General features: G+C 37.9%; 1 protein-coding gene across 4 annotated transcripts in view; it reads right to left on the minus strand.

Moving 5' to 3' along the window:
• ARL15 (ARF like GTPase 15) overlaps positions 1-23,530 on the minus strand; it is a 552,301-nt gene that overhangs the window by 230,061 nt on the left and 298,710 nt on the right. For all 4 annotated transcript variants that reach the window (XM_078445526.2, XM_078445524.2, XM_078445522.2 and 1 more), the window contains one exon: positions 11,670-11,729. In XM_078445526.2, coding sequence (XP_078301652.1) covers positions 11,670-11,729 — 60 coding nt within the window. The remainder of the gene's footprint in view (positions 1-11,669; positions 11,730-23,530) is intronic.

Consider the following 23,530-nt stretch of genomic DNA (forward strand, 5'->3'; position numbering starts at 1 on the left):
ATTGCATTTCACCTGATTAAAAAAAAATTTTTAATATTTATTTTTGAGAGGAGCGGGGAGAGCAAGAGAGAGGGAGGAAGGGAGGGAGAGAAAGTGGTGGGGGGGAGCAGAGAGAGACAGGGGCACAGAATCTGAAGCAGGCTCCAGGCTTTGAGTTGTCAGCACAGATCATGACTTGAGCCAAAGTTGGACGCTTAACTGACTGAGCCACCCAGGCGCACCTTGTTTCATTTGATGTTAATAATGCTCCCAGTACTTTCTTTTCAATGGTCTTTTTTAAGGCTATCTCTTCTATCCCTTTATTTTTACCTTGCTGCATTTGTCGTTGTTGCAAAAATGTCTCATAACCACATATAGCTGAATATGTTACATTCATTGTTTTTTATGCCACCTATATAAAAGGGGAACTTAATTTATTCATTTTTGTAGTTATCAACGTATACATGTTTTCTGTTTATCATGACTGTTCTGTTCTTTTTCCATTTTTGCATGTTGCTGAATTTATCAAATATCCTTAGCTTTCTATCTTTATGGTGTATTTTCTTAAATTGTATTTCTTAAATTCTCATGAACAAAGTTCACACAAGAAAAAACAAAAATTCTACTTGATCCCAGTGAACTCACTCCATTCTACAATTGTTTACGTTAGCTGAATAAGTAACTTTTCAGATTTTTAAAAAATTGTATTTATGTAGACATCATCCTACTTTTACTGTTTTCATGTTTACCCTTAATTTTTTTTCTACTTGAGATATATATATATATATATATTTTTTTTTTTTTTCATTTGATTTATTTTAAATTTACATCCAAATTAGTTACCATATAATGCAACAATGATTTCAGGAGTAGATTCGTTAGTGCCCCTTACCCATTTAGCCCATCCCCCCTCCCACAACCCCTCCAGCAGCCCTCAGTTTGTTCTCTATATTTAAGAGTCTCTTACGTTTTGTCTCCCCCCCTGTTTTTGTACTCTTTTTGCTTCCCTTCCCTTATGTTCATCTGTGTTGTCTCGTAAAGTCCTCATATGAGTGAAGTCATCTGATATTTGTCTCTCTCTGACGGACTAATTTCACTTAGCATAATACCCTCCAGTTCCATCCACGTAGTTGCAAATGGCAAGATTTCATTCTTTTTGATTGCCAAGTAATACTCCATTGTATATGTATACCACATCTTCTTTATCCATTCATCCATCCAATGGACATTTGGGCTCTGTCCATACTTTGGCTATTGTTGATAGTGCTGCTATAAACATGGGGGTGCCTGTGTCCCTTCAAAACAGCACACCTGTATCCCTTGGATAAATACCTAGTAGTGCAATTGCTGGGTCATAGGGTAGTTCTATTTTTAGTTTTTTGAGGAACTTCCATACTGTTTTCCAGAGTGGCTATACCAGCTTACATTCCCAACCCTTAATTTTTAAAGAAATATATTTAAATTTCAAAATTTCTGTTAATGAGGCACCTGGGTGGCTCAGTCGGTTGAGCGCCCAACTTCGGCTCAGGTCATGATCACACAGTTCATGGGTTTGAGCCCCGCCAGCGGGCTCTGTGCTGACAGCCTGGAGCCTGCTTCACATTCTGTTTCCCTCTCTCTGCCTCACCCCCGCTTGTGCTCTTTCTCTCCCAAGAATAAATAAACATGAACATTTTTTTTCTTTTAATTACAACGTGTAATCTGAAGAAAATATACTTTATGATTCTCTCTACCTGACATCTCCCATGTTAAAATCAGAATTCACTTCCTTGTGCATTCCTGTGATTACAATTAATGATTTTTTCTTTATAATATGTCTAGATAGAAGTCTTTTCTTGGCCTCAGAAGACTCATTAAATTTGAGTAAGTCTTTTTTCACATTTGAGGTTTTTCTACTTTGATTATTTTATTCTCTGTAATTTCTCTTTACTCTCTTTTTAGAACTCTTAGAGGAATGTTAGAACTCTAAAACTGTTCCTTCAGTCTTCTCAATTTTCTCTCATATTTCCAAAGTCATCCTTTTGCAGGGCATTCTGAGGAAATTCCCTAACTCAATCCTTAGTTTTTTTACATTTACATCTGAGTTGTGTCAACTGACATTTTCACTTTAAATTTTTTTTTTTTTTTTCAACGTTTTTTTATTTTTATTTTTGGGACAGAGAGAGACAGAGCATGAACAGGGGAGGGGCAGAGAGAGAGGGAGACACAGAATCGGAAACAGGCTCCAGGCTCCGAGCCATCAGCCCAGAGCCTGACGCGGGGCTCGAACTCACGGACCACGAGATCGTGACCTGGCTGAAGTCGGACGCTTAACCGACTGCGCCATCCAGGCGCCCCTTCACTTTAAATTTTAAAGTCAAATTCATTTCCCAAGTTCTGTGTTAGATTTTTTTTTTCTTTTTAAGTAGGCTCCACACCCAATGTGGGGCTTGAACTCATGACCCTGAGATCGAGAATGAGTCGGATGCTCTACCAACTGAGCCACCCAGGCGTCCCTGTGTTAGATTCCTTTTCATAATACAAAACCTTATCTCTCTGAATGTCTTCTTCTGATCACTCTATTACCTCTAGGTCCCTCGATACTTTTTCTTCTGATTTTTGATGGGGTAAGTTTTCTTTGATGGTGCCGATTTTCCTCATATTGTTGTGTGCCGTGATTATATGCTTATCTTTTAAGAATCTACGTTTGCCAGCTGTTTTGTTTACCATTGCCTACTTTCAGTGATTAATAGGGACAGACAAGTGGCTTCTCTCCTGTGTGTGTGGGCTTTGCAACCCACCTGGCAGTTAGTACATTATTAGGGCACTGTCTTGCCTGAGTCTAGCACCCACTTCCAAGATTTAGTTTGTGGGTAAACACAGCTGCTATCCACGACTTAACACAGGAGAGAAGAAAAATAACGGCATAGGTCCAAATGTAAAGCCCCAATTAATAACTCCAATAAGCTCTCTGATTATTAATCCTGATGAATTCCCCTTCTATGTCATGTTTTCCTTGCCCATGCCTCAGTCTTTGGCATGCTTTCCTTTCTTCACTGTAGATTAAATCTTTGTTACAGATTTAACTTATAATCATTTTCTGATTTTTTGAAATTTTATAAAATTATGGCAAAGGAGGGAGTATATAAAAAAAAAATCAACCTTCAATGTTCAATCATAAGTACTCCACATACCTGTATGTGTAAGTTAAAGTTAACTTTAAGCAAGTTAACTTTAAGTAAGTTAAAGTTAACTTTATGCAATAAATTCTTTACATTGCTTCTCACAATGATGCCATAAAATATCAGTGAATTTCAAGATTAAAATGATCAAGCATCTTCAATAGAGCTTCTTGACAATGCTTTGGACCTTAAGGAATTAAAAAGCAACACATTTACAATGCCTCAAAACAAATCTAACCAGTTCAATTTTGTTCAGTTCTAAGGGATAGGTCAGAGAACCAACTTAGTCTGCTAAGTAATGAATAGCTACAAACATATTACCTCTTGAACAACTATCAACTTGATAATTGTAGAAATCTAGTAAAGTTGTTTAATCTTTTCTAAGAAATTACATAAAGATTATGGCCAATATTACTCTCCCATCAAAATATCTGAGGAGGGCTGCCTGAGTAGCTCAGCTGGTTAAGTGTCTGACTCTTGATTTCAGCTCAGGTCATGATCTCCCAGTGGTGAGATGGGGCCCCACGTCTGGCTCTGTGCTGGCAGCGTGGAGCCTGCTTGGGACTCACTCACACTCTCTCTCTCTCTCTCTCTCTCTCTCTCCCTTGTGTTCTCTCTCTCTCAAAATAAGTAAGAGAAAACTTAAACTATCTGAAGAAACGGGCTCAGGGGCTCCTGTGTGTGCAGGTGCAGGGATGAGATCTCTAAGTGACTGCATGTAATTAGTATTTATTTATTAAGTATTCACTGAAATGAATTCAACAACAAAGCAACATTTTGCTTCTTAAGGGTCTAGCCTTACTCTAGTATCTTGGGGCATAACCAGCAATTTTCTCTCCATCTTGGAACTACAGATATGTTTTATATCACAATATAATAAACTCTTAAGATTATGGTGTGTTTTTCAATTCTTCATAACGTTATAGTCTGGTATGCTAAAGAATGTAACAGGATTGAGTACAAGATGCAATTCTGATCGTGCAGAAAGGACAAGGACATCACAGAGGAGAAGTCTAGGAAGAAAACAGATGAGATGTAAGTCAAGGAGTTGACAGTGGACTTGGTTTATGGTTGAAAGATTAGACCAAACCCACTGTCACTTCTATGACTTATCTTTCCCTCTGTGACGTCTCTTTTGTCCTTTCTATAAGATCCTAACTGCATCTTGCACTCAATCTTGTTATAGTATTTCCCACACTAGACTGTAATGCTTCTTGAAGTAAACAGCACAGTGACTTTAAGTCACAGGAACTTGAAGTTAGTATGAGTTGTTATCTCATGAACATATATACCTGTCTCACATAACACACACAGATTTTTTGAAATGTCCACAATACCAAAAAAAGCAAACAAAAAAAAACAACAACAAAAAAAAAAAACAAAGAAAGAAAAAATAGAGGAAGTTAGGGTTAGATGAACTTAGAAAAAAATAAAGTACGATAATCATGCATAGTTGTTAAAGGTGGGCTCTATGGTCCCTAGGGGCCAAAGTGAAGTAGATAACTATGGGTTTCAGGATAAAAAATAAACTAGTTATATCCAAAGGAGAATGGTTATCAGCATCCTCAGCTGCTAGAAAAGAAAGCAGCCTTGGAAAAGTCAAGAGCCTTGCCCAGTGTCCCATGGCTTGTTTGGATAGAGAAAAATACTAGTCTCTTGACTTCCAGTGCTGTCGCTGCAATATCACACTGAAACCAAATACACAATGAAAATTAGTTGCTATTATGGCAACCCCTGGGAGAAACAGAAATATCTTTTCCCTCGTGAGGGTTAAGAAGCTAAGAACCCAACACAAATGTTCTATGAGGAAGTTTGGTAGAGTTGGAAGATATAAAATGACCTGACTGCCCCTGAATAGGAATCAATGGTGAGGCAGGCAACCTTAGCAGCATGTGAGATCCCTATTCTCAGGGGGGGTCAAAAGGCCAGGAAACTAGTTTCTTGAACACTGTATGTATGTTTATCTATCTGTGTATCTATCTAGTCTTAGAAGAGTAGATTGTTAAGTACTATCCTAAACTATGACCAGTAAGACAAATTAAAAAAAAAAAAATTTTCCTAGGGCACTTCTCCAGAAGAAAACAAAAATTAAGGTCAGGTCTACATCAGCCAGTAACGGACTTCTGGGCCCCCAGATTCATTTATTTGGCTCTGCTGACTGTTTGGCTCAGTTTTCCCTTAGCAAGTGTAAAAAACGCTTGAACACCACCACCCTGGGATCCTGTTCAACCAATTCAGATAGCTGTGGCCTTTCAACTTGCATCCAAGTCACTTGGCTTTATACCAATATCATTTCCCCTAGTAGAGCCTAAGCCTCAGTGAGAAAGTACACAGCTCAGAGAGCCAGGAGTTAACCGGTTGTCCCCATTCCAGAAAGGCCTGGTTCTTTTCCTAGATAAGGAAACAATACAATATCAAGAAGTTTCGATCATTCACTATTACATATGACACTGGAACCGCCACTATAAAAACAGAATTAGTGGAAATACCACTGTCTATCTTAAAGCATCCCTCCAGGGGCTTTAGGCAACTGAACTTTTCTTTTCCAGCCCAATCCCTTGGGAAATAAGTAGTGATGATTTATTAAAACTTACATTTTGCAGATAAGAAAACAACAACAAGAAGCTAAAATGCATAGAGGGACAGAGTGTCTTGAGGCTGAATCACATTTCTTCCTTGTAATTCTACAACAGATATGGAAGATGCAGACTTACTTGAGTGCAGCTGACTATAATTGAGCTTATAGCACGATCACAAGGTATGCTGTGGACCTGGCCTTCCACGGGTCCCCACTTTGTGCTATTACGTTCCTTTGCCAGGGTCATGGTTTCTTGCCACCTCTTCCAGAGAAATCCTTGTTTGGAGAGGTCTAAAAGAGTTTTTGAACGGCAAGTTGTTCTCTTTTACAGCAGCAAGAAATCTTTCAACCCCACTGGTTCCTTAAAGCAATGTGGCCATAATAAGGTCTTCGGGTCTACCTAAACTGTTCATATGGTCTTGATTCCTCCTCTACTGGATAGTAGAGGCAATGACATTAAATTCATAGATATTTAGCTATGATTTGTTTTAAAAAGGAGGTGGTAGTGAAGATACAGAGGTAATAATCATAATCCACAAAGGGCTGTGAGAACACATCAAATAAAAGAGAGCTGTTGTTCCTTCTGAAAGAAGTTTTAATCGGAGACTCTGAAGGAAGAAGGCTTTATTTTGGTGAAAGGCATCAAATGGCCTGGGCACAGAAAGCAGAAATTAAAAGAAGCAGGCAGCAGTGCCCCCTGGGTTGCCTGTCAAGAAATCCGTACCGTTTGTCTGGTGAAATTAAGAAATGCAAATAACCTGGACAGATTAACAGCACCAGGATAACTAGCAGGATACAAAGAAACAGCACCTTTCACTATGAGGAGGCGGTGTATTCCTCCAGGCAAACAAAGAAACAGGACAGAGTCAACATCTGTTTCATATAACAGCTTGGCTGCTGAAAGAAGCAACCTTTTAAAAAATGGCTTAGCTGACAATCCTCAAAAATCATTCAATCACTATTGCATGGGCTGAAGTAAATGGGTAAACGAACACAACTTGCACTGTTCCACACTCCCCTCACCACCTTCTGCAAAAGCAAAGTCGTCTCGTCTTTAAAGGGAGAAAAATAAAGTGCAAACAAAAATCTTCATGAACTTTCCTTCCGATTGACAAGTAGCAGCCAATACTGAAGCATATAAGACAGCTCACTGCTTTTCAGCTTTCGCCTTTTCCAGTGTCAACTGGGAAGACAAGACTGCCAAACGGTTTACTGGGTGGGGAAGCAAGTCAGACAGAACTCATTAGAATATCAGAGGAAGAAAACAAGTCATTTGACAAGACCAATCTTGGTTCCAGAATTCAGTTAGGGAAAGCAAAAGGAATAGTAGGATGTCTGGATCCTTATCAATAAATGGTAACAAGCCAAACGTGTTAAGAGATGAATTTTTCCTCTCTGGGTCCTATCAATTTGCAAATGCAATTTCAAAATCAAGTGAAAAACATCTCTGAATGCACAAAAACCTGCAGATTTCAGGACTGGAAATTTCTAAAATGAAAACTCACCAGAGCTGTAATGTCACCGCAATGGGACCGGTGCTTCCAATTCAGCTAAATGCCGGATGCTTCATTTACCTTAGTAATGTGGTTTAAATACACAAGCCAAACAGAATGGAAGCAACTCAGAGGCACTGAGATAGAAGAGATTTTTCAGGTGGAAACTGAAAACAGAGAGAAAGGGGATAAGGTAGATGGGACAAAAACATCTAATATTAACACACATGCACTGCCAAAAAAATACGCTAGGCAGTTAACCAAAAGATTCCAAGGAGGTCCCTTCCCTGTGACTTTTCAGTTTAAACAGGTGTGACAAAATGAAGAAAAAGATCATCTTGTCCACAAGGGAGAGAGGCATGACTGCAAGGAGAAAAAACAATCAATATGTAATTTGGGCGATTTCTCGAGACCTTGGGGAAAGGGCTTATGAATGGTGTTTTTTAGGGGGGTTGGGAGGGCAAAGGTATAATTATAATGTAAATCTTCCAAAAATGTCAGCTATGGCCAGGCGATCTCTAAGTACTTGACCTATGTTAATTTAGTCCTCACAACGATTATGTAATGCAGGAACTATTATTACAACATTTTACAGATACAGAAGTAGAGATACAGGAAAACAGACTTGCCTAGAATCATATAGAATGGCTGGGCTTCCTCTACTAGGAACAAGGGATATTTGTTCAAAGATGAAGTTTTCTGTCTGTTGAGGATCCTGTTAGGTATCTTGCACAACATCCAGAATAATATCTATCGCAAGACAAGCAGGGTAATTAATTAAAACTAAAAAAGAAAGGATTTGGATTAGTTTCAACGAAAACCTCCCAAATGAAAGAATTTGCAAGAAGAACAAATCCACTAAGCAATACTACAGAATGTCCTTTGTAGAGATCAGAAGAGCTCTCCTGGATGGTATTTAAAATCCTTTCAAGTACTGAAGGGATTAACCTAGAAAGTTCCAGGTCTGTAAGTAGGAATATTGGACTTTAATCAAGGAGACAAGTACACAAGAGTCTCCCCTTGTGTCCATCAGCTGGTCTATGCAAGGACTGTGCTTTGTCTTGATGCTATAACCACCAGTCTCTAGAACCCAGCCTGGTTCTATGTGTACTTAATAAATAGTTGTTGAATAAATGAACTTAAAAGAATAAAAAAATATGAAGACGATGCGTTTCTGGAAGACTCTAGATAGATTGGAAAGTTGAGGTGAAGACTGATTCAGAAGCCAATCCTGAAGAGATCTGAAGGGAAGCAGGACTACAGCACTGGAGTCAGAACGCTGAGTGAGCAAGAGTTTGACTGAAGAGAGTCAGAGACAGAAAATGAACGATAAAAGCAGCTGCGATGTCAAATTTGTTTTCACGAATGTCTCCATAAGCCCAAATCAGGAATTTCTTGAAGATGGGGGATGTATTTTAAGTATCTATTATTCTCAGCTCCTAGAATCAGGCTTGATATACAATTGTGCTAGAATGATTGCATGAGTGGTAGGAAAAGACCACATGAGAAAAATATATGTGAATGAGAATTTTAAGAATTTTTTTGAGGACATAGATTTTTTTAAATTTAAATGTTAGTTAATATACAGTGCAATATTGGTTTCAGAAGGAGAATTCAGTTAGGTGAAAGATTTAGGAAACACCCTCAGAAAAGAGAAAATTGATGAGAACATAGGACTGTATGTATAGTTCTAATATATGTTTTACATATAAATTATATGTACGAACATACACAGACATCTATCAGTTGTGTGTATGTAAACAAAGTTTCTTCTTAAGCTCTCCCAAGAGTGAGTTTCATTTAACTCCCCTGGTCATTGTTATTTCATTTCACACCATTTCTTCTCAATAGATAAGGAGCCCAAGTTCATGCCTCTTCTTATTTTGAAGAAATAAAAAATTTAACTGAAGGTTGAGAATGGGGGTGATGGAGCACCTTGGAACCTTCAGAAAGGGGTTAAAAAAAAAAAAAAAAAAGTTGGCAGGGAGGAGCCGGGCCATGCCAACCTCTTGAAATAACCCTACAGTGAGCACAACTATTTGAGCATTCCACACACCAGGGATGTTGTGGCACTCAGTATGGCTATCTTTCCATCTATCTTCTTGGATTTATTCCTTGATTTCAAGATTTTTCCCTGATTAACAACCTGATCCAACTTCTAAGAAACCCTCTATAAAGGTCTCGTATCTTCACAAATTGATCCTAAAACACTCCACTCTTTCCTCCTAAACTCAGAAATTTTCAAGCAAGCAAACTGATTTGTTGGTCACAAATCTCCGTAAATGCCACAATATATACCTTATACCGGGATGATCTTCTTACTACAGAAGAGATACCGTAAATCCTAGGAAAACTACACTCTTCTCAGGGGTTAGCCTGCTTCTCCTGCGTTCTTGGGTGAGACACAGCCTAGGGCTCAGTCTTCTTCCAGACAGAAAGGGCCCTCAAAAAATATCTGTTAAATAAAGGACTTACTGAACGCGCCAAATTCCCTCCATAGTTTGCCTCTGAGCATACAACGCAGGATACACAATTAGATTCTACTCGGAAAAAAATCACCTTCTTGAGACAGCCCCTCAACTGAAAATAGGACTATTAAAATTAAGGGGGTAGAATACCACGTGCCAAACACCACATTATCATGAGCCTGGAACTCACGTACCTGTCCCAATCTTTTACCTAGGTCTCACGTCATCACACAAGAGGCATGAGCTAAAATGTTATCACCAAACTCTGTGGTACCCTCTCCATTGCCACATCCATTACTGCAACTGTTGGTGAAGTTTTTTTCAGTAAAAGTAAACCATGCTTGGGAACAGACAGATTCCCATCTTACAAACCCCAGTCCTCGAATTCTTCTTTTATCATATTGAATTTCGATGTTACAGTGGCACAGAATCAAGGCTACAAAAATTCCCTCAAGTGTTCACTTCAGTTGTCTAGGCACATTCTCTATTTGTACCATCCAACTAACATCTATAAGAAACACCTTATCAATTAATCAGCAGTTTCTTACACCTGGAGGGGGTTTAATAAAAGTTCTGTGTCTAGCCTAGTAATAAAATCCTTACTAAGTATCAACCACATTTAAAACCAAAAGAATTCTCAAACCATACATTTTGATTCCATGAGACTTTTCCAATATGTTCTCTAATACTATGGTCACTGAGAAGCAGGGTTACTAGAAACCACAAAGTAATATCAGGGGTGGGAGGGAGGGGTGGGTTGGTGATGGGTATTGAGGAGGGCACCTGCTGGGATGAGCACTGGGTGTTGTATGGAAACCAATTTGACAATAAATTTCATGTTAAAAAAAACAAAAACAAAAAAAGAAACCACGAAGTAGTATCAAAATATTCAACCTAAAAGAGCAGTCTTTTAAAAATTTTTACGTAGAAAAATGTATCCATTACAAGAACACTCGTGTTTTATAATTTTTGTAGTCAAAACAACAAAACCAAATGCCTTAAAGGAAAACCGGAATTTATCAACCGTGGTTGATTTAAATATTAATGCTATAAAAATCAAAGGTAGCTATAAAACAGACTGACAGCAGTAAACTTGCCCTAGATACAGCTCTCTAAAACACCTGAGAAGATCAACTAATACATTAGGAGATAAAAATAAGAAGGCACTAACACTATTAAAATGGCATAAAGTTTGTGTTTCAATTGCATCAAGTTAAAAGTAGGTCAGTTAGAATGAACTCAGAAAAAGTGACGGGGGTGGGGGGAAGGAAGGTCAATATCACAAAGTGATTAAAGAGATGGAAGAGAACTTTCTTCTAAGTCATTAAACTCACCAATATGATACTGAACTTCAGAGCACTCGCCATTTTCCTGTGCCATTAGAGAATTTAGTAGGTTCACTGAATTGACTGATTTCTTTGTTAACCTATTTACATGGGTTAAGACCCTGACTGACATAAAACACAACCAAAAAATCTGAGACAGAGAGTGTAATGAAAGACTGAGTGATGTATAGTTTGGGGTACAGCCTATCCAATAAATGTGACTGACCAGCAAAGAACCCATTGGCAAAGATTTATTATCAGAACAAACACATTCTAAAAAGATCTAATACGATAAAACCTGTAGTATGAATACAAACTACTCTAAAATACAGTTCTTCGCCCTGCATAATGTATGGCTTATCTATTACATTAAAACTTCTTCATACTTTTCAATCAGGAAGAAATTTTTTGAACAAGTGAAACTGAAAAGTATGGAGCAAATGAAATAGAATGGTATGGTTCTCAAATTACAAAAAAAGTTTATTACTTGGAACTATGTGACAACCTTTAAAACATATATAAAGAGAAAGAAATATCTCTATTACCAAGGGAAAAGGTACAAATAAATCACTTACTAGAATAATAATGTTTTAATTCTACATCATGTCAATACCAAATTAGTACAAGCTTAAGCCAGACACAGAAAGGATTTTAAATGTTATTACCTCCAAGTTCCTTTACATTCAAGATGGCATTCTGGAAGGGCACTGCTTTTATACTGAAACCTAAAATTAGAAAACAAAAACAAAAAAAGGAATTAGCAACTTAACTTTAAAAAATGCCTAAAATGCTCAAATCCTTTTTTTAGGCAGATTAAGAGCTAATTTTCAGAGCTCATATTTATGCCAGAAACACAATTCAAGATAAACTGATGACACATTATCCTGTTCAAATTTTCAAAATATAGTTGTGTATTATAGTGAAATAAAACTCTTTTCTTCACAACACTACCCTATTCTTTAATATGTTACATCACTTGTAAATGTTGTCAATTATAATAAAGACATTTGGAAGTGCAGAGAAACTCCAAAGAAAATATGAGATCTACTAGGACCTTTGCATCTGATTCTTACTTAGTTTTCTCTCATACAGAACTCAGCGACTCTACAGATGAAGATCCCTAAATTACAACCATCTTATATTAGAATTACATAGTATTTATGTCAGAGTTTTAAGACATGGTTAATATTATGTAAACATCTTTCTTACAAGTGCAATTGTAATTGTCTATACATAGGTAACTATTTTATAATGCATGCAGTAAATGATTTCTATTAAAATATATTCAGAGGATAAATTTTTGATTATGTATTGAGCACTGAACTATTATCATTCAAGTCATGATGGATTCAACATATCTGGTTCACAGGTTTTAGTACAGAGGCTTATCAGGTGCAACATACATGCGAACATATATGTATGCACACATGCCAACAAATATACTTACGATTTCTAAAAGGATCCATAAGAAACTAACTAGTGAGGATTCTTGGGACAACTGGAGATCAGGAGGTCTTACACAGAAGATTTTTTTCTTTCATTTGAATGTTTTGCTATTTACAAGTACTTTTTCAATTAAAAGCCCTACTAATAAGAGTTAATCTCTTCAGTAATTTCTAACCACTCAATTAATCTAAGGTTTGAAACATTAGTATGGGCAACTGTAAGATAAATCATCATTCCTTTTCAAGAAATTAGAGCAAAAGATTTAGAAATACTTTTCATTTGAAGTTATAAAGTTATGACAGGTGCCTGGAGAGGTAAAAAGATATACAGTATGGGGGCGCCTGGGTGGCTCAGTCGGTTAAGCGTCCGACTTCGGCTCAGGTCATGATCTCTTGGTCCGTGAGTTCGAGCCCCGCGTCGGGCTCTGTGCTGACAGCTCAGAGCCTGGAGGAGCCTGTTTCAGATTCTGTGTCTCCTTCTCTCTCTGCCCCTCCCCCATTCATGCTCTGTCTCTCCCTGTCTCAAAAGTAAATAAACATTAAAAAAAAAAAAAAAGATATACAGTATGATGTAGATAAGAACAATTCTTTTACATGGTTTTGTTTTACTCTATAAAAATGAAAGTCAGTATGTACCTTTTTATATTCACCCTATTAACACCACTGTTTTGTTATATGTTGTCCTAGCACTTCCAAATTCTATATACTGTCTTCCACCTTAAGCAGTGAATATCACGTAATGGCTAAGAAGTAACTTTGGAGTCTGATGGAACTAGGTTTAAGTAAGCAGACTGTGGGCAACCTACTACTTTCAACATCTCTAAAATGGGAATAATAGCATCTACCTCATGTAGTTGTTACAAAATAATACAATGTATTATGTTTATCACAGTACCTGATACAAATAAGCATACAACATATAACTTCTAGTGCTCTGTATCAATAGATTCTGTGTTGATGGTTTAGTCACTAGCTGTGCATACCTTCTGAATACATTATAGATTTTAAGAGAAATCCTGGGGGCTTATTTATTAATCTAAATAGTTACTTGGAGCTACAGATATCACCACTGAATGACAAGAACCCTTGTGAGAGTGACAGAAGTAAACACTAGTTGAAGTTTGTTGTATAGGATGTAAATGTTCATTGGGCCCTCTAACAATATTCCGAAACATACCCCTCCTGTATGAGTTTTATGCAGACACAGTCACCACAGCTTATGGTTAATAGTGCATGTAGTCACAGAATCTCAGTAAAATAGCAGAAGGAATGAGGAGGCTGCGGCACTGGAATGTACCTGGGCCTGCAGAAAAGCCTCTCCAGGTGTCTGGCCTCTGGGAAATTAAGGAAAGTCAGTGCCAATCACAATATTCCTGCTGGCACTGAAAATGTGCCTGCAGGAGACTTGGATGTTTGAATGTATCTACCTACCCCTCACGGGGGTGTCATATGGATTAAAAGGCAATGATTGTGAAATCCTGAAAATGAAAAGCTCTCTGCAAATGCTCAACAGTCTATTAGTGGTTATATTCAGGACAACTCAAGTGAAGATTTTCCAGAAAAATGAGATAGGCCCCAACTTTGAAAAAGACACAGTTACGGAACACACCAGCCATGTTTAATCTGCTTTGATTCTTTAAAGCTGACAACAAGCAGGTACCCGAGGAAAGGAATATCCTTCCAGAAATTGCTGCACTCATATGCAAGACACTCATATTCAAAAGTTTTGAAATTTAGAATCCAACAGGCAGATTATATCATTGTTACCATCTTTAATCCTCACACAGACATAATAAATCGACTGCAAAAATGTCCTCAAATGTTCACGCTAAGTAACCTAGCAATGTTATTTATAGGCATATAAATGTTTCTGCAGAATACTCATAAATGTTTTCTCTCCAAATAGAACATATGTGGCTAGATTTATCCTGCAAAGGTATATGCGCTCTTCCATTTTGCTGCCTTCATATTTTTACAGTATGACTGTAGTAATGAATGTTCAGAGGACAAAGCCTATGTAATCAGTCCAGAAAATAAGAAAAATGTACTATGCATTGAAAAGAAACAAGTTTTAAAAATTTTAGTCATTCTACACATTTGCAAGGATTCAAAAGAATTTAAATTTAAAGCCACGCTTTCAGTTCAACTAGAAGAGCAATCAAGAAGGGTGACTATTTGGGGCACCTGGGTGGCTCAGTTGGTTGAGTGTCCGACTTCGGCTCAGGTCATGATCTCACAGCTGGTGAGTTCAAGCCCCGCATCGGGCTCTGTGCTGACAGCTAGAAGCCTGGAGCCTACTTCGGATTCTGTGTCTCCCTCTCTCTCTGCCCCTAACCCACTAGCATCCTGTCTCTGTCTCTCTCAAAAATAAGTAAAACATTGGGGAAAAAAAAAAAAAAAGAAGGGTGACTATTTGATCAACTCTATTTTATTCCTTTACACTGGGTTAGATGAGGTTGGGGTTGGGGGTGGGGGAATGTTAACATTCAGTAGGGATATAAAGGTCAAACCATCAGAATAGTGTTTTCAAAGGTTGTTTTGAGGAATAAAAATGGCCAGATAGCATGGGCCCCAAAGACAGAATGTCTGGGTTCCAATTCTGGCTCTACTATTATTAACTGAACAAGTTACTTAATGCCTCCGTGCCTCAATTTCTTAGTCTGTAAATGAGAACAGATAGCACCCAGGGCTATAAAGTGTTTAGTAAATAAAAGTTGAGACTATTAATGGTCACCAACTGACTACTGAGGCTTTAAATTCCTCCCAGTCAAAATCATGTGCAGCCTTAAGGTCTGATATATTATGAAAGCATTGGTAAAATAGAAGTTGTAGTAGCAATTGAAAACATTTGAGGACTTCTACAGACTAAGTATCTGGAGTCTTCCATAGCTCTTCCTTTTCCTCTCTCCTAATCCTAACCCACAAAGCCTGTGACTTCCATCCACAAAATAGTTCTAAAATATGTCCACTTCCTTTCCATAACTGGCCAAGTTGCCACCTCCACTGCCACCACCTGGACAACTTCAAGGGCCTAACTCAACTGTCTGCATCCATTACTGGCCTGCTCAGTCATCTCCACACATTAGCAGAAGCGATCATCCTGAAATTCACATCTGTTCACATCACTCCCCTGGTTAAACCCTTTGGGTAGCTTCTCACTACTCAGGATACAGTTACACAGTTCAAAACACCTAACAAGGCTCTATCTAATATCTGGCTTCTCTTCCCTTTTCCAGGCTTAGTTTGTACCATTTTCCCCCTCATGTTAGTCCTCGGTTCCTAAAACAAGCTATGTCCCTTCCAACTCAGGACCATTGCCCATACCGCTCCATTAGTGTTCGTCCCCTGGCCAACTCTTCATCCTTCAGGTACAGTTTTTACTTCATCAGGCAAGCCTTCTATGGCATTCTTGAAATAGATTGATTCTGGGGGATTCATGTTTTTCCAGCATGCAGTTTTTCTATGTAATTTTCAGTTATAGTTACTTATCAGTTTGTTTTAGGTCTATTCCCCAGTTAGACGGCTAGAATCCATGATAAATAAATAGTGCATAATATACCCTGTATGCCAGTGATAGGCACATAAGAGGATCTCAATATTTCTTTAAAGATCTATACTAAGGGTTTATATTTATTTCCCACTTTAACTGTCACAACAATCCTAGTATCAGTACTACTATTCCAAGAGGAAAGTGAGCCAAGGGTTAGGTGGCCAAGAGTACTAAGTGCCATATTCAAAACTTCAACATAGGCCTTGTCACCAAAGCTCTATACCTCCTCTGTATACCAACATCTTGATCAAGTCACAGTCTTCTGTCCAATTTTGAACTAAATACAGGTGAAGCCGATTGTAAAAATATACACATGCCCAATAAACCCACTATTTTGCCTATTTATAAATAATGCAATATATAAGTAAGTGTTCTCAGTTCCATACTACATTGCTTTATTTGCGGAATAAAAATAGCCATGAGTTCAAAAGTAGTTTTTTATGGGCATTATTAGTAAAACCAGGAACTTATGAGGGGAGAGAAAAGGTCCAACTGACTCAGCCAGGACTCGGGGCTGGATCGCTGTTATTTCTCCTCAAAGTAGGCATCCTGATGCTCTCCACAGGTAGCCAGTGTGCTGATGGGGTAAGAGCACTGTCCTAGAGGTACTAGCCACAGCTCTTAGACTCACCAGCCACTTTTTTCTTGACCTTGAACCGCTCATCTGCAAAATGAGGGTGGATTAGCTTAGCTCCTTAAAGTTTCTTCTAGAATTAGGATTTTATTATTTATATTAAACAAGAAAGAGGAAATAACAGTAACAACAGAGTCCATCATCAATGGCCTCTCGTATTTGGCTGAAGGCCTCATGGGTAGGTGTCCCCAGACCCCACTCAAACAAGATGATGGCTGAAGCCTAAGTTACACGATCATTTTTTCCTGGCTGATCTAAGCTCCATTAGTAAGACTGAAACCTCCCCTAAGATTTAACCCCACAAATTTTAATAAATATATGACTTAGTCACTCTTTGGGGAAATAATTGTTTGCATAGGCTTTCAGTTTTTGTCTTTTAGCCCTTAAATTAAGCAAAACCCGTGATACAAGGGAGATGGATGTGAAATTTTTTTTTTTTACGCAGGGAAAGCATTCCTGGAATTGTAACAAAATTAGTTTTGGGAGTGAGGCTGGTCTATTTTTATTCGTGGTGTGGAACACTTGAGTATCTTACTTGGACCTACAGACCAACCTCTCCCCAACCCCCTAACACTCAAGTCCGTACACATGTACACAGATACTCTGTGCGTACTTTTGAATTCCCTGGGTCACTTTAACAACTGCTGAAGGAAAATCTGGTGGCCTTGACCTAGACCCAGGGCATGATTTATGCCATCGTAATTTTGTGATGTTTGGACAATTCTGGTTTACTCTAGTGAAATTCTCCTAAATATGATTTCAATATCCTAAAAGCAAATTTAATCCACGGGCATTTACAAAACAATCCTTTGGCAGATACCAAAATTGGACTTTTTAACTTCTCTTGTTGACTTAACACATATGCAAATGAATACTAAAGTTTCTAAAATAACTCATTCAAATTTTCATGAACGTTTTCTGTATTTCTTTCAAATTAGCATGATCGTTTTCTATTTTAACTGAATGGCATACCATTTGACTACTTTCCAAGTGAAGTAATAAATATCCTTAAAAGAGATCTTCCCCCTTTTTCAATTCCAAGTGTTGAATTTTCTCCAGGTTACATCAATATATTAACCTAAGCCTTTAGACTCCATTCTTCTAGTTTAAGAAGAAAAAAAAAAAAAAAAGTGAGCATTTGTATAATCTATAGGTTAACAATCCTTTTATCAACAAATTCCTTGTGCCTCTCCAGTCAAGGAATTCACTTGGGACATATTTCACTTTTGTTTCTCTACCAAGGTGCAAGCCTTCCAATTTTTCTTTCTTTATCCACAGGACCCACTCTCTGGAGGACTTCTTGGCCCGTTAAGTTTTGACAATTTAAATTTCTTCTAAAAATTATGTCAAAGGTAAAAGATTGCTGAAGTTAACAATCCAATAAAGTTTGGACTCCCTTTCCTTCTGAAAAGGCAGACATTCTTGTCTTGTTAAAACTGGATACACATACCTTTCTTGTGATGCTTTAAAGAAACAAATTCTCAAGGTAGATTCTCTTTTCAGTTGTTCCCCACTTTTCCAATAACTGTTTTACTGTTAATTGGCTTGATATCAAAACATTATAAAGAAACAATTTCAAGAACAAAATTTCACATATAATTCAGCCATATCAAAGCATGCTTATTTTTACATGTTATTTTCCCATTTTTCATTCAAAGGCACAGTTTATTTTTTATTCTTATTTACTTTTAAATATTTAGTTTGCGAGACAGCGTGAGTGGAGGAGGGGCAGAGAGAGACATACACAGAATCCGAAGCAGGTTCCAGGCTGTGGGCTGTCAGCACAGAGCACCACGTGGGGCTCAAACCCATGAACCAAGAGATCACGACCCGAGCTGAAGTCAGATACTTAACTGACCGAGCTACCCAGGCGCCCCTACAGTTGTTGTTCTTTTAATAAATATTAATTTTCTTCAACAGAAGACTATTTTCCCAATTTATCATCTTTTCAATTGAGCAACTGTAATTTAATACACTCAATGGCTACAGGACGTTTAAATTATTTTAAAAGTTTTAAGTTATACAAGTGTTACAAGGATGTTACGCACATAGTTTCTTTGAAATTATGTGCTTAAAATAAATCCTCGGTGATACAGTCTAGGTCAAAATGTGTGAATATCTTGGTAACCTTTGACCTATGTGAATAACTGCTTTCCAAGAAAAGGAACAATGTCATTCATGCCACCAGTAATGCATGCTACCACAATCTTATCAAACATTGGGTCTTAGCATAAACAATTTTGGTAAATTTAAGGATAAGGTTAACATTTTTCTGATTCTCTAGTAAAGTTTAACTTCTGGCAAAGTTGAACCTTTCCCATTTGTCATTCTTTTCATGAATCATCTCTTTATGGGCTATGTTCAATGTATCGATTGGATTCTAGGTAGTATTTGTAAATGTGATTGAATTCTCTAAATGGGACAGCCATAAACTCTGTAATACCTGTTACAAATATTTCTCAACACTATTGTTTTCTTCTTACACTTGTCTTCTTTAGTTTCCCAGTGATTCCAAAGGTTTCCAGCAGCTGTTCTCTTATCTTCCACAAGTATGTGTGGCTTTCTGACTTGCTTATTTTTTCTCCTAGTTATCTTTTCTTGGTGTTAGGCTTTGTCATTTATTTTAGGACCTTCCTTCCATCTCCTTTGTTCTTCTTCAATTACGTACATACACACACCCCTGCTCTAAACAACAAAAAGAACCAGGAAGTACAATTGTACACACCAGTCTTGCCTATCTGGAACTCCAGAAGGGGCTAGGTTTTGTGGGTCCATGGATAACTTCAAATCAGCCTGCTTGGCTCTCCTCAGCTGCCTTTCTTCTCCCCTTCCTCTGTCATCACCAATTTCTTTCTCTAACCTCTTACCCACCTTCATTAGCTATAGTGAACACACAGAGTCAACCATAAGCATCGACCCCTTCCCTCCAATATCCCTTACTTCATGCCTCTCATTCCCAACACAGCCCCTCCTTCATCATCATGGAGTCCTTTCACGGAGTTATATGGAACCTCAGCTTTGTTAAGAAAAGTCTTCTCTAAGCTCCAACATTTTCTTGCACACTTTCTCATCCTCCTTATACTAGCCAACAAAACTTTTCCTTTCCATAACAGTGCAACTCAGGACAAGTGTGCATTCTTTACGACCCTTTTGGACCATTTCACCATAGTCACCTCTTAATAATTTTCCACCTGAAGTTGTGGCATCCGCTTATACATGGGACCTCTACATTTTCATTTATCAATTTTCAGGGAGTTTACCTGAAATAGTTTATACTATTCATCTATCTGAATGAATTCAACACTTGCCTAACATTTATCCACCATACTCTTCCCGCTTCTATTGTTATGGACAACATTCTCCAAATGTTCCAAATGGAATTCTCCATTCTCTCCAAGAGTATCCTCCAAGTTTTTAGATCTCCCAAATTACCAGCTCTAATTCGCATCAGCCATCTAATATATTGATATCAAGTTATACATTCTATCGAATTTTCTACACAGATGATTATGTCATTTGCAAATAAAGATAGTTTTACTTATTTCTTTCCAATCTGGAAGCCTTTTCTTTTTCTTGCCTAATGCCCTGGTTAGAATCTCTACTACAATATTGAATAGAAGTGTTGAGAACAGAAACCCATGTGTTCTTATTCTTGATCTGAGGAGGAAAGAATTCTTCCACCATTAAAAATGACAACTGCTGGGACGCCTGGGTGGCTCAGTCAGTTAAGCGACCAATTCTGAATTTCAAGCCAGGTCATGATCTCGCAGTTCATGAGTTTGAACACCTCCTCAGGTTCCGTGCTGGGGCTCCGAGCTGGCAGTTTACAGCCTGCTTGGGATTCTCTCTCCTCTCTCTGACTATCCCCCACTCATGCTGGGATCTTAAATAAGCTTTTAAAAAAAAAAAAGTATTAACATCTGACATGTGGGTTTGGCTATTTCCCTTTTAGGGCTCCATCAGTTTTTGTATATTTTACAACTGTTTAAAAGTTCTATAAATGTTTAGTACTCTTATATTCTGTTGATTAAAAGATCCCATTATAAAATAAACTTCTTTATCCCCAGCATTATTCTTTGCTATAAAATCTACCTCTTCTGATAACACAGCCACTCCAACTTTGACTCCTGTTAGTATGATACCTTTTTTTCCCAACCTATTTGTGTCTTTATATTTAAGATCTGTTTCAAGTCTTATATAGTTGGGTCCTGTTTTTTGTTATTTTATCTAATATCGATTCCATTCCCTTGAGTCTCAACTATTTAATTTGCTTACTGATGGTTAGGTTTGAGTATATCACCTACTACTTGTTTTCTATTTACTCCATCTATCTTGTTCCTTTCTGTTTTTGTTTGTTAATTTTTGTTAATTCCATCTTATACCATGTGCTGCTTTGTTGGCTATCACTCTGTTATTTCAGTGGTTGTGTTAGGGTTTATACTACATGTTTTATCATAGTCTATCTTCAAGTGCTATTATAATCACTTCACATAAAAGAACCTTACGAAAGTCTACTTCCCCTTTTCCGCTATGAATTTTATGCCATTATTCTCCTGCATTTTACTTTTCACATTATAAACTCGATATACTGTTTATTTTTTTAGAGAGCGAGCTCCTGCAAGCAGTGGAGGGAGAGCGAGAAGGAGAGAGAGAGAGAGAGAAAGAGAGAATGAACCTTACTTAAGCAGTTTCCATGCTCAGCATAGAGCCCCACACAGGGCTTGATCCCATGACCCTGGGATCATGACCTGAGCTGAAATCAAGAGTTGGACGATCAATCAAATGAACCACCCACGTGCCATGTTATAGAGATTTAAATAAGAACTAAATTTTATATGACTACCCACGTGGTCACCATTTTCTGTACTTTCCCTTTCTTTGTATAAATCCAGATTTCCATCTGGATTCATTTTTCTTCTGTCTAAAGGACTTCCTTTAATACTTCTTTTAACGCTGGAAAAAGTGTAACAAAAGTAATAACAAAAAAGTACAATGAAGACATTTTTATGTTTTATCTTTTTCAAAGATATTTTTGCTGGGTATAGGTTGATAATTTTTTTCCTTTAGTATTTTAATGATGTTGCTCTGTCTTCTTGCTTGCCTTGTTTCCAGTAGAAATCTGATGTCACTCTTACCATTGTTCCTCTGTAACACCCATTATCTACTTTTAAGGTATTCTGTTTTAGAGGCGCCTGGGTGGCTCAGTGGGTTAAGCATCTGGCTCTTGGCTTTGGTTCAGATCATGATCTCACATTTTAGGAGTTCAAGCCCTGTGTTAGGCTCCACCACACATGGTGAGGAGGCTGCTTGGGCTTCTCTCTCCCCCCCATCTCTGCTCCTCTCCCACTTGCTGTCTCTCTCTCTCTCTCTCTCTCTCTCTCACACACACACACACACACACACACACACACACACACACACAAAGCAAAACCCACAAATTTTAAAATGATATTCTGTTTAATTCAAAGTTCTCTAGAGAAACAGACCAATAGTGGGTTTATGTATATACAGAAGGATATATTCTAAGGAATTGACTCAATTATGGAGGGTGGCAAGTCAGTATCTGCAGGGTAACCTGGAGAACCAGATAACAGCTGATGCTTCAGGTCAAGTCCAAAGGCTACTTGATACAGACTTCCTCATTGCTGGGGGGTGGGGCAGTGGTCATCTTTTGTTCAATTCAGGCCTTCAACTGGTTGGATGAGACCCACCCACATTATAGAGGACTGTCTGCTTAACTTAAAGTCCACTGACTTAAATATTCATCTCATCCCAAAACACAAACATCCAGGATTGTATATGACCACATACACGGGCACCATGGCCCAGGCAGGTTGACAATATAAAATTAACCATCATACTTTATCTCTGGTTTCGAGCAACTTTATCATAGGTCTTTGTGTAGTTTGCTCATATCTTGTTCTTGAGGTTTAATAAGCTTCCTGGATTTGTTGTTAAATTTCTTCAAGTTTAAATATGTTTTAGACGTTATCGCTTCACATATTTTTTTCTGTCCCTTTTTCCACCCTTTATGTTCACAGACTTCAGTGACCCATGCTTGGGGACTTGGACCTGTCCCACAGTTCGTGCTGCTCTTTGCATTTCCCATTTTCTCCTCCCTCTCTCAACACTTTGGATGGTATCTAATACTAATGGCCTTCAAAATTATTACTCTCCTCTTCTGCAATGTCTAATCTGCCATGAATCCTATCTGGTGCATATTCTTCTCAGATACTGTTGTATTCACCACTTTATATGGGTTTTTTATAATGGTTTATATGGGTCTTTTAAAAATTTTCCATGTCTCTACTTAACTCTATGAACAGATGGAATTCAGCTATAGTAACAGTTTTAAGTTTTCTTTGCTAATTCCTTTATCTGTGTCAGTTCTGAGTCAGATTCAATTGATTTTTCTTCTCATTATAAATCATGTTTTCCTGCCTCTTTACATGCCTGGTAATATTTGATTGAGTGTCCAACGTTGTAAATCTGATCTTAGGTGCTGGGTAATTCTGTTTCTGTAAATCCCATACAGCTTTGTTCTAGGATGCATTAAAGTTAGTAGCAAACAGTTTGCTTGAGCCTTTGGTCTTAATTTGATTTCTTAGGTGGGTCTAGAGCAGCACTCAGTTTTGGGCTGATTCCTGAGGCAAGAGCCTCCTGGTACTCTACCCAGTACCTTTTGAATTATGACGCTTTCAGTCTGGCTAGTGAGAATAGCCATAACTTTTAGCCCTGTGTGAACACCAAGCCATCTTTCTCTACTCTTTTCAAGCGTTCATTTCCCTGGCCTTGGGTAGTTTCCTCATGTGTCTGCATTGAATACATTCCTGGCAGACCCTCTGTAGATCTCTAGGATTCTCTCTCTTCCTCTCCATTACCATGTCCCATGAACCC

This window comes from Panthera onca, chromosome A1 (genome assembly GCF_046562875.1).
Source record: "Panthera onca isolate mPanOnc1 chromosome A1, mPanOnc1 haplotype 2, whole genome shotgun sequence".
In the NCBI taxonomy this organism is placed as follows: Eukaryota; Metazoa; Chordata; class Mammalia; order Carnivora; family Felidae; genus Panthera; species Panthera onca.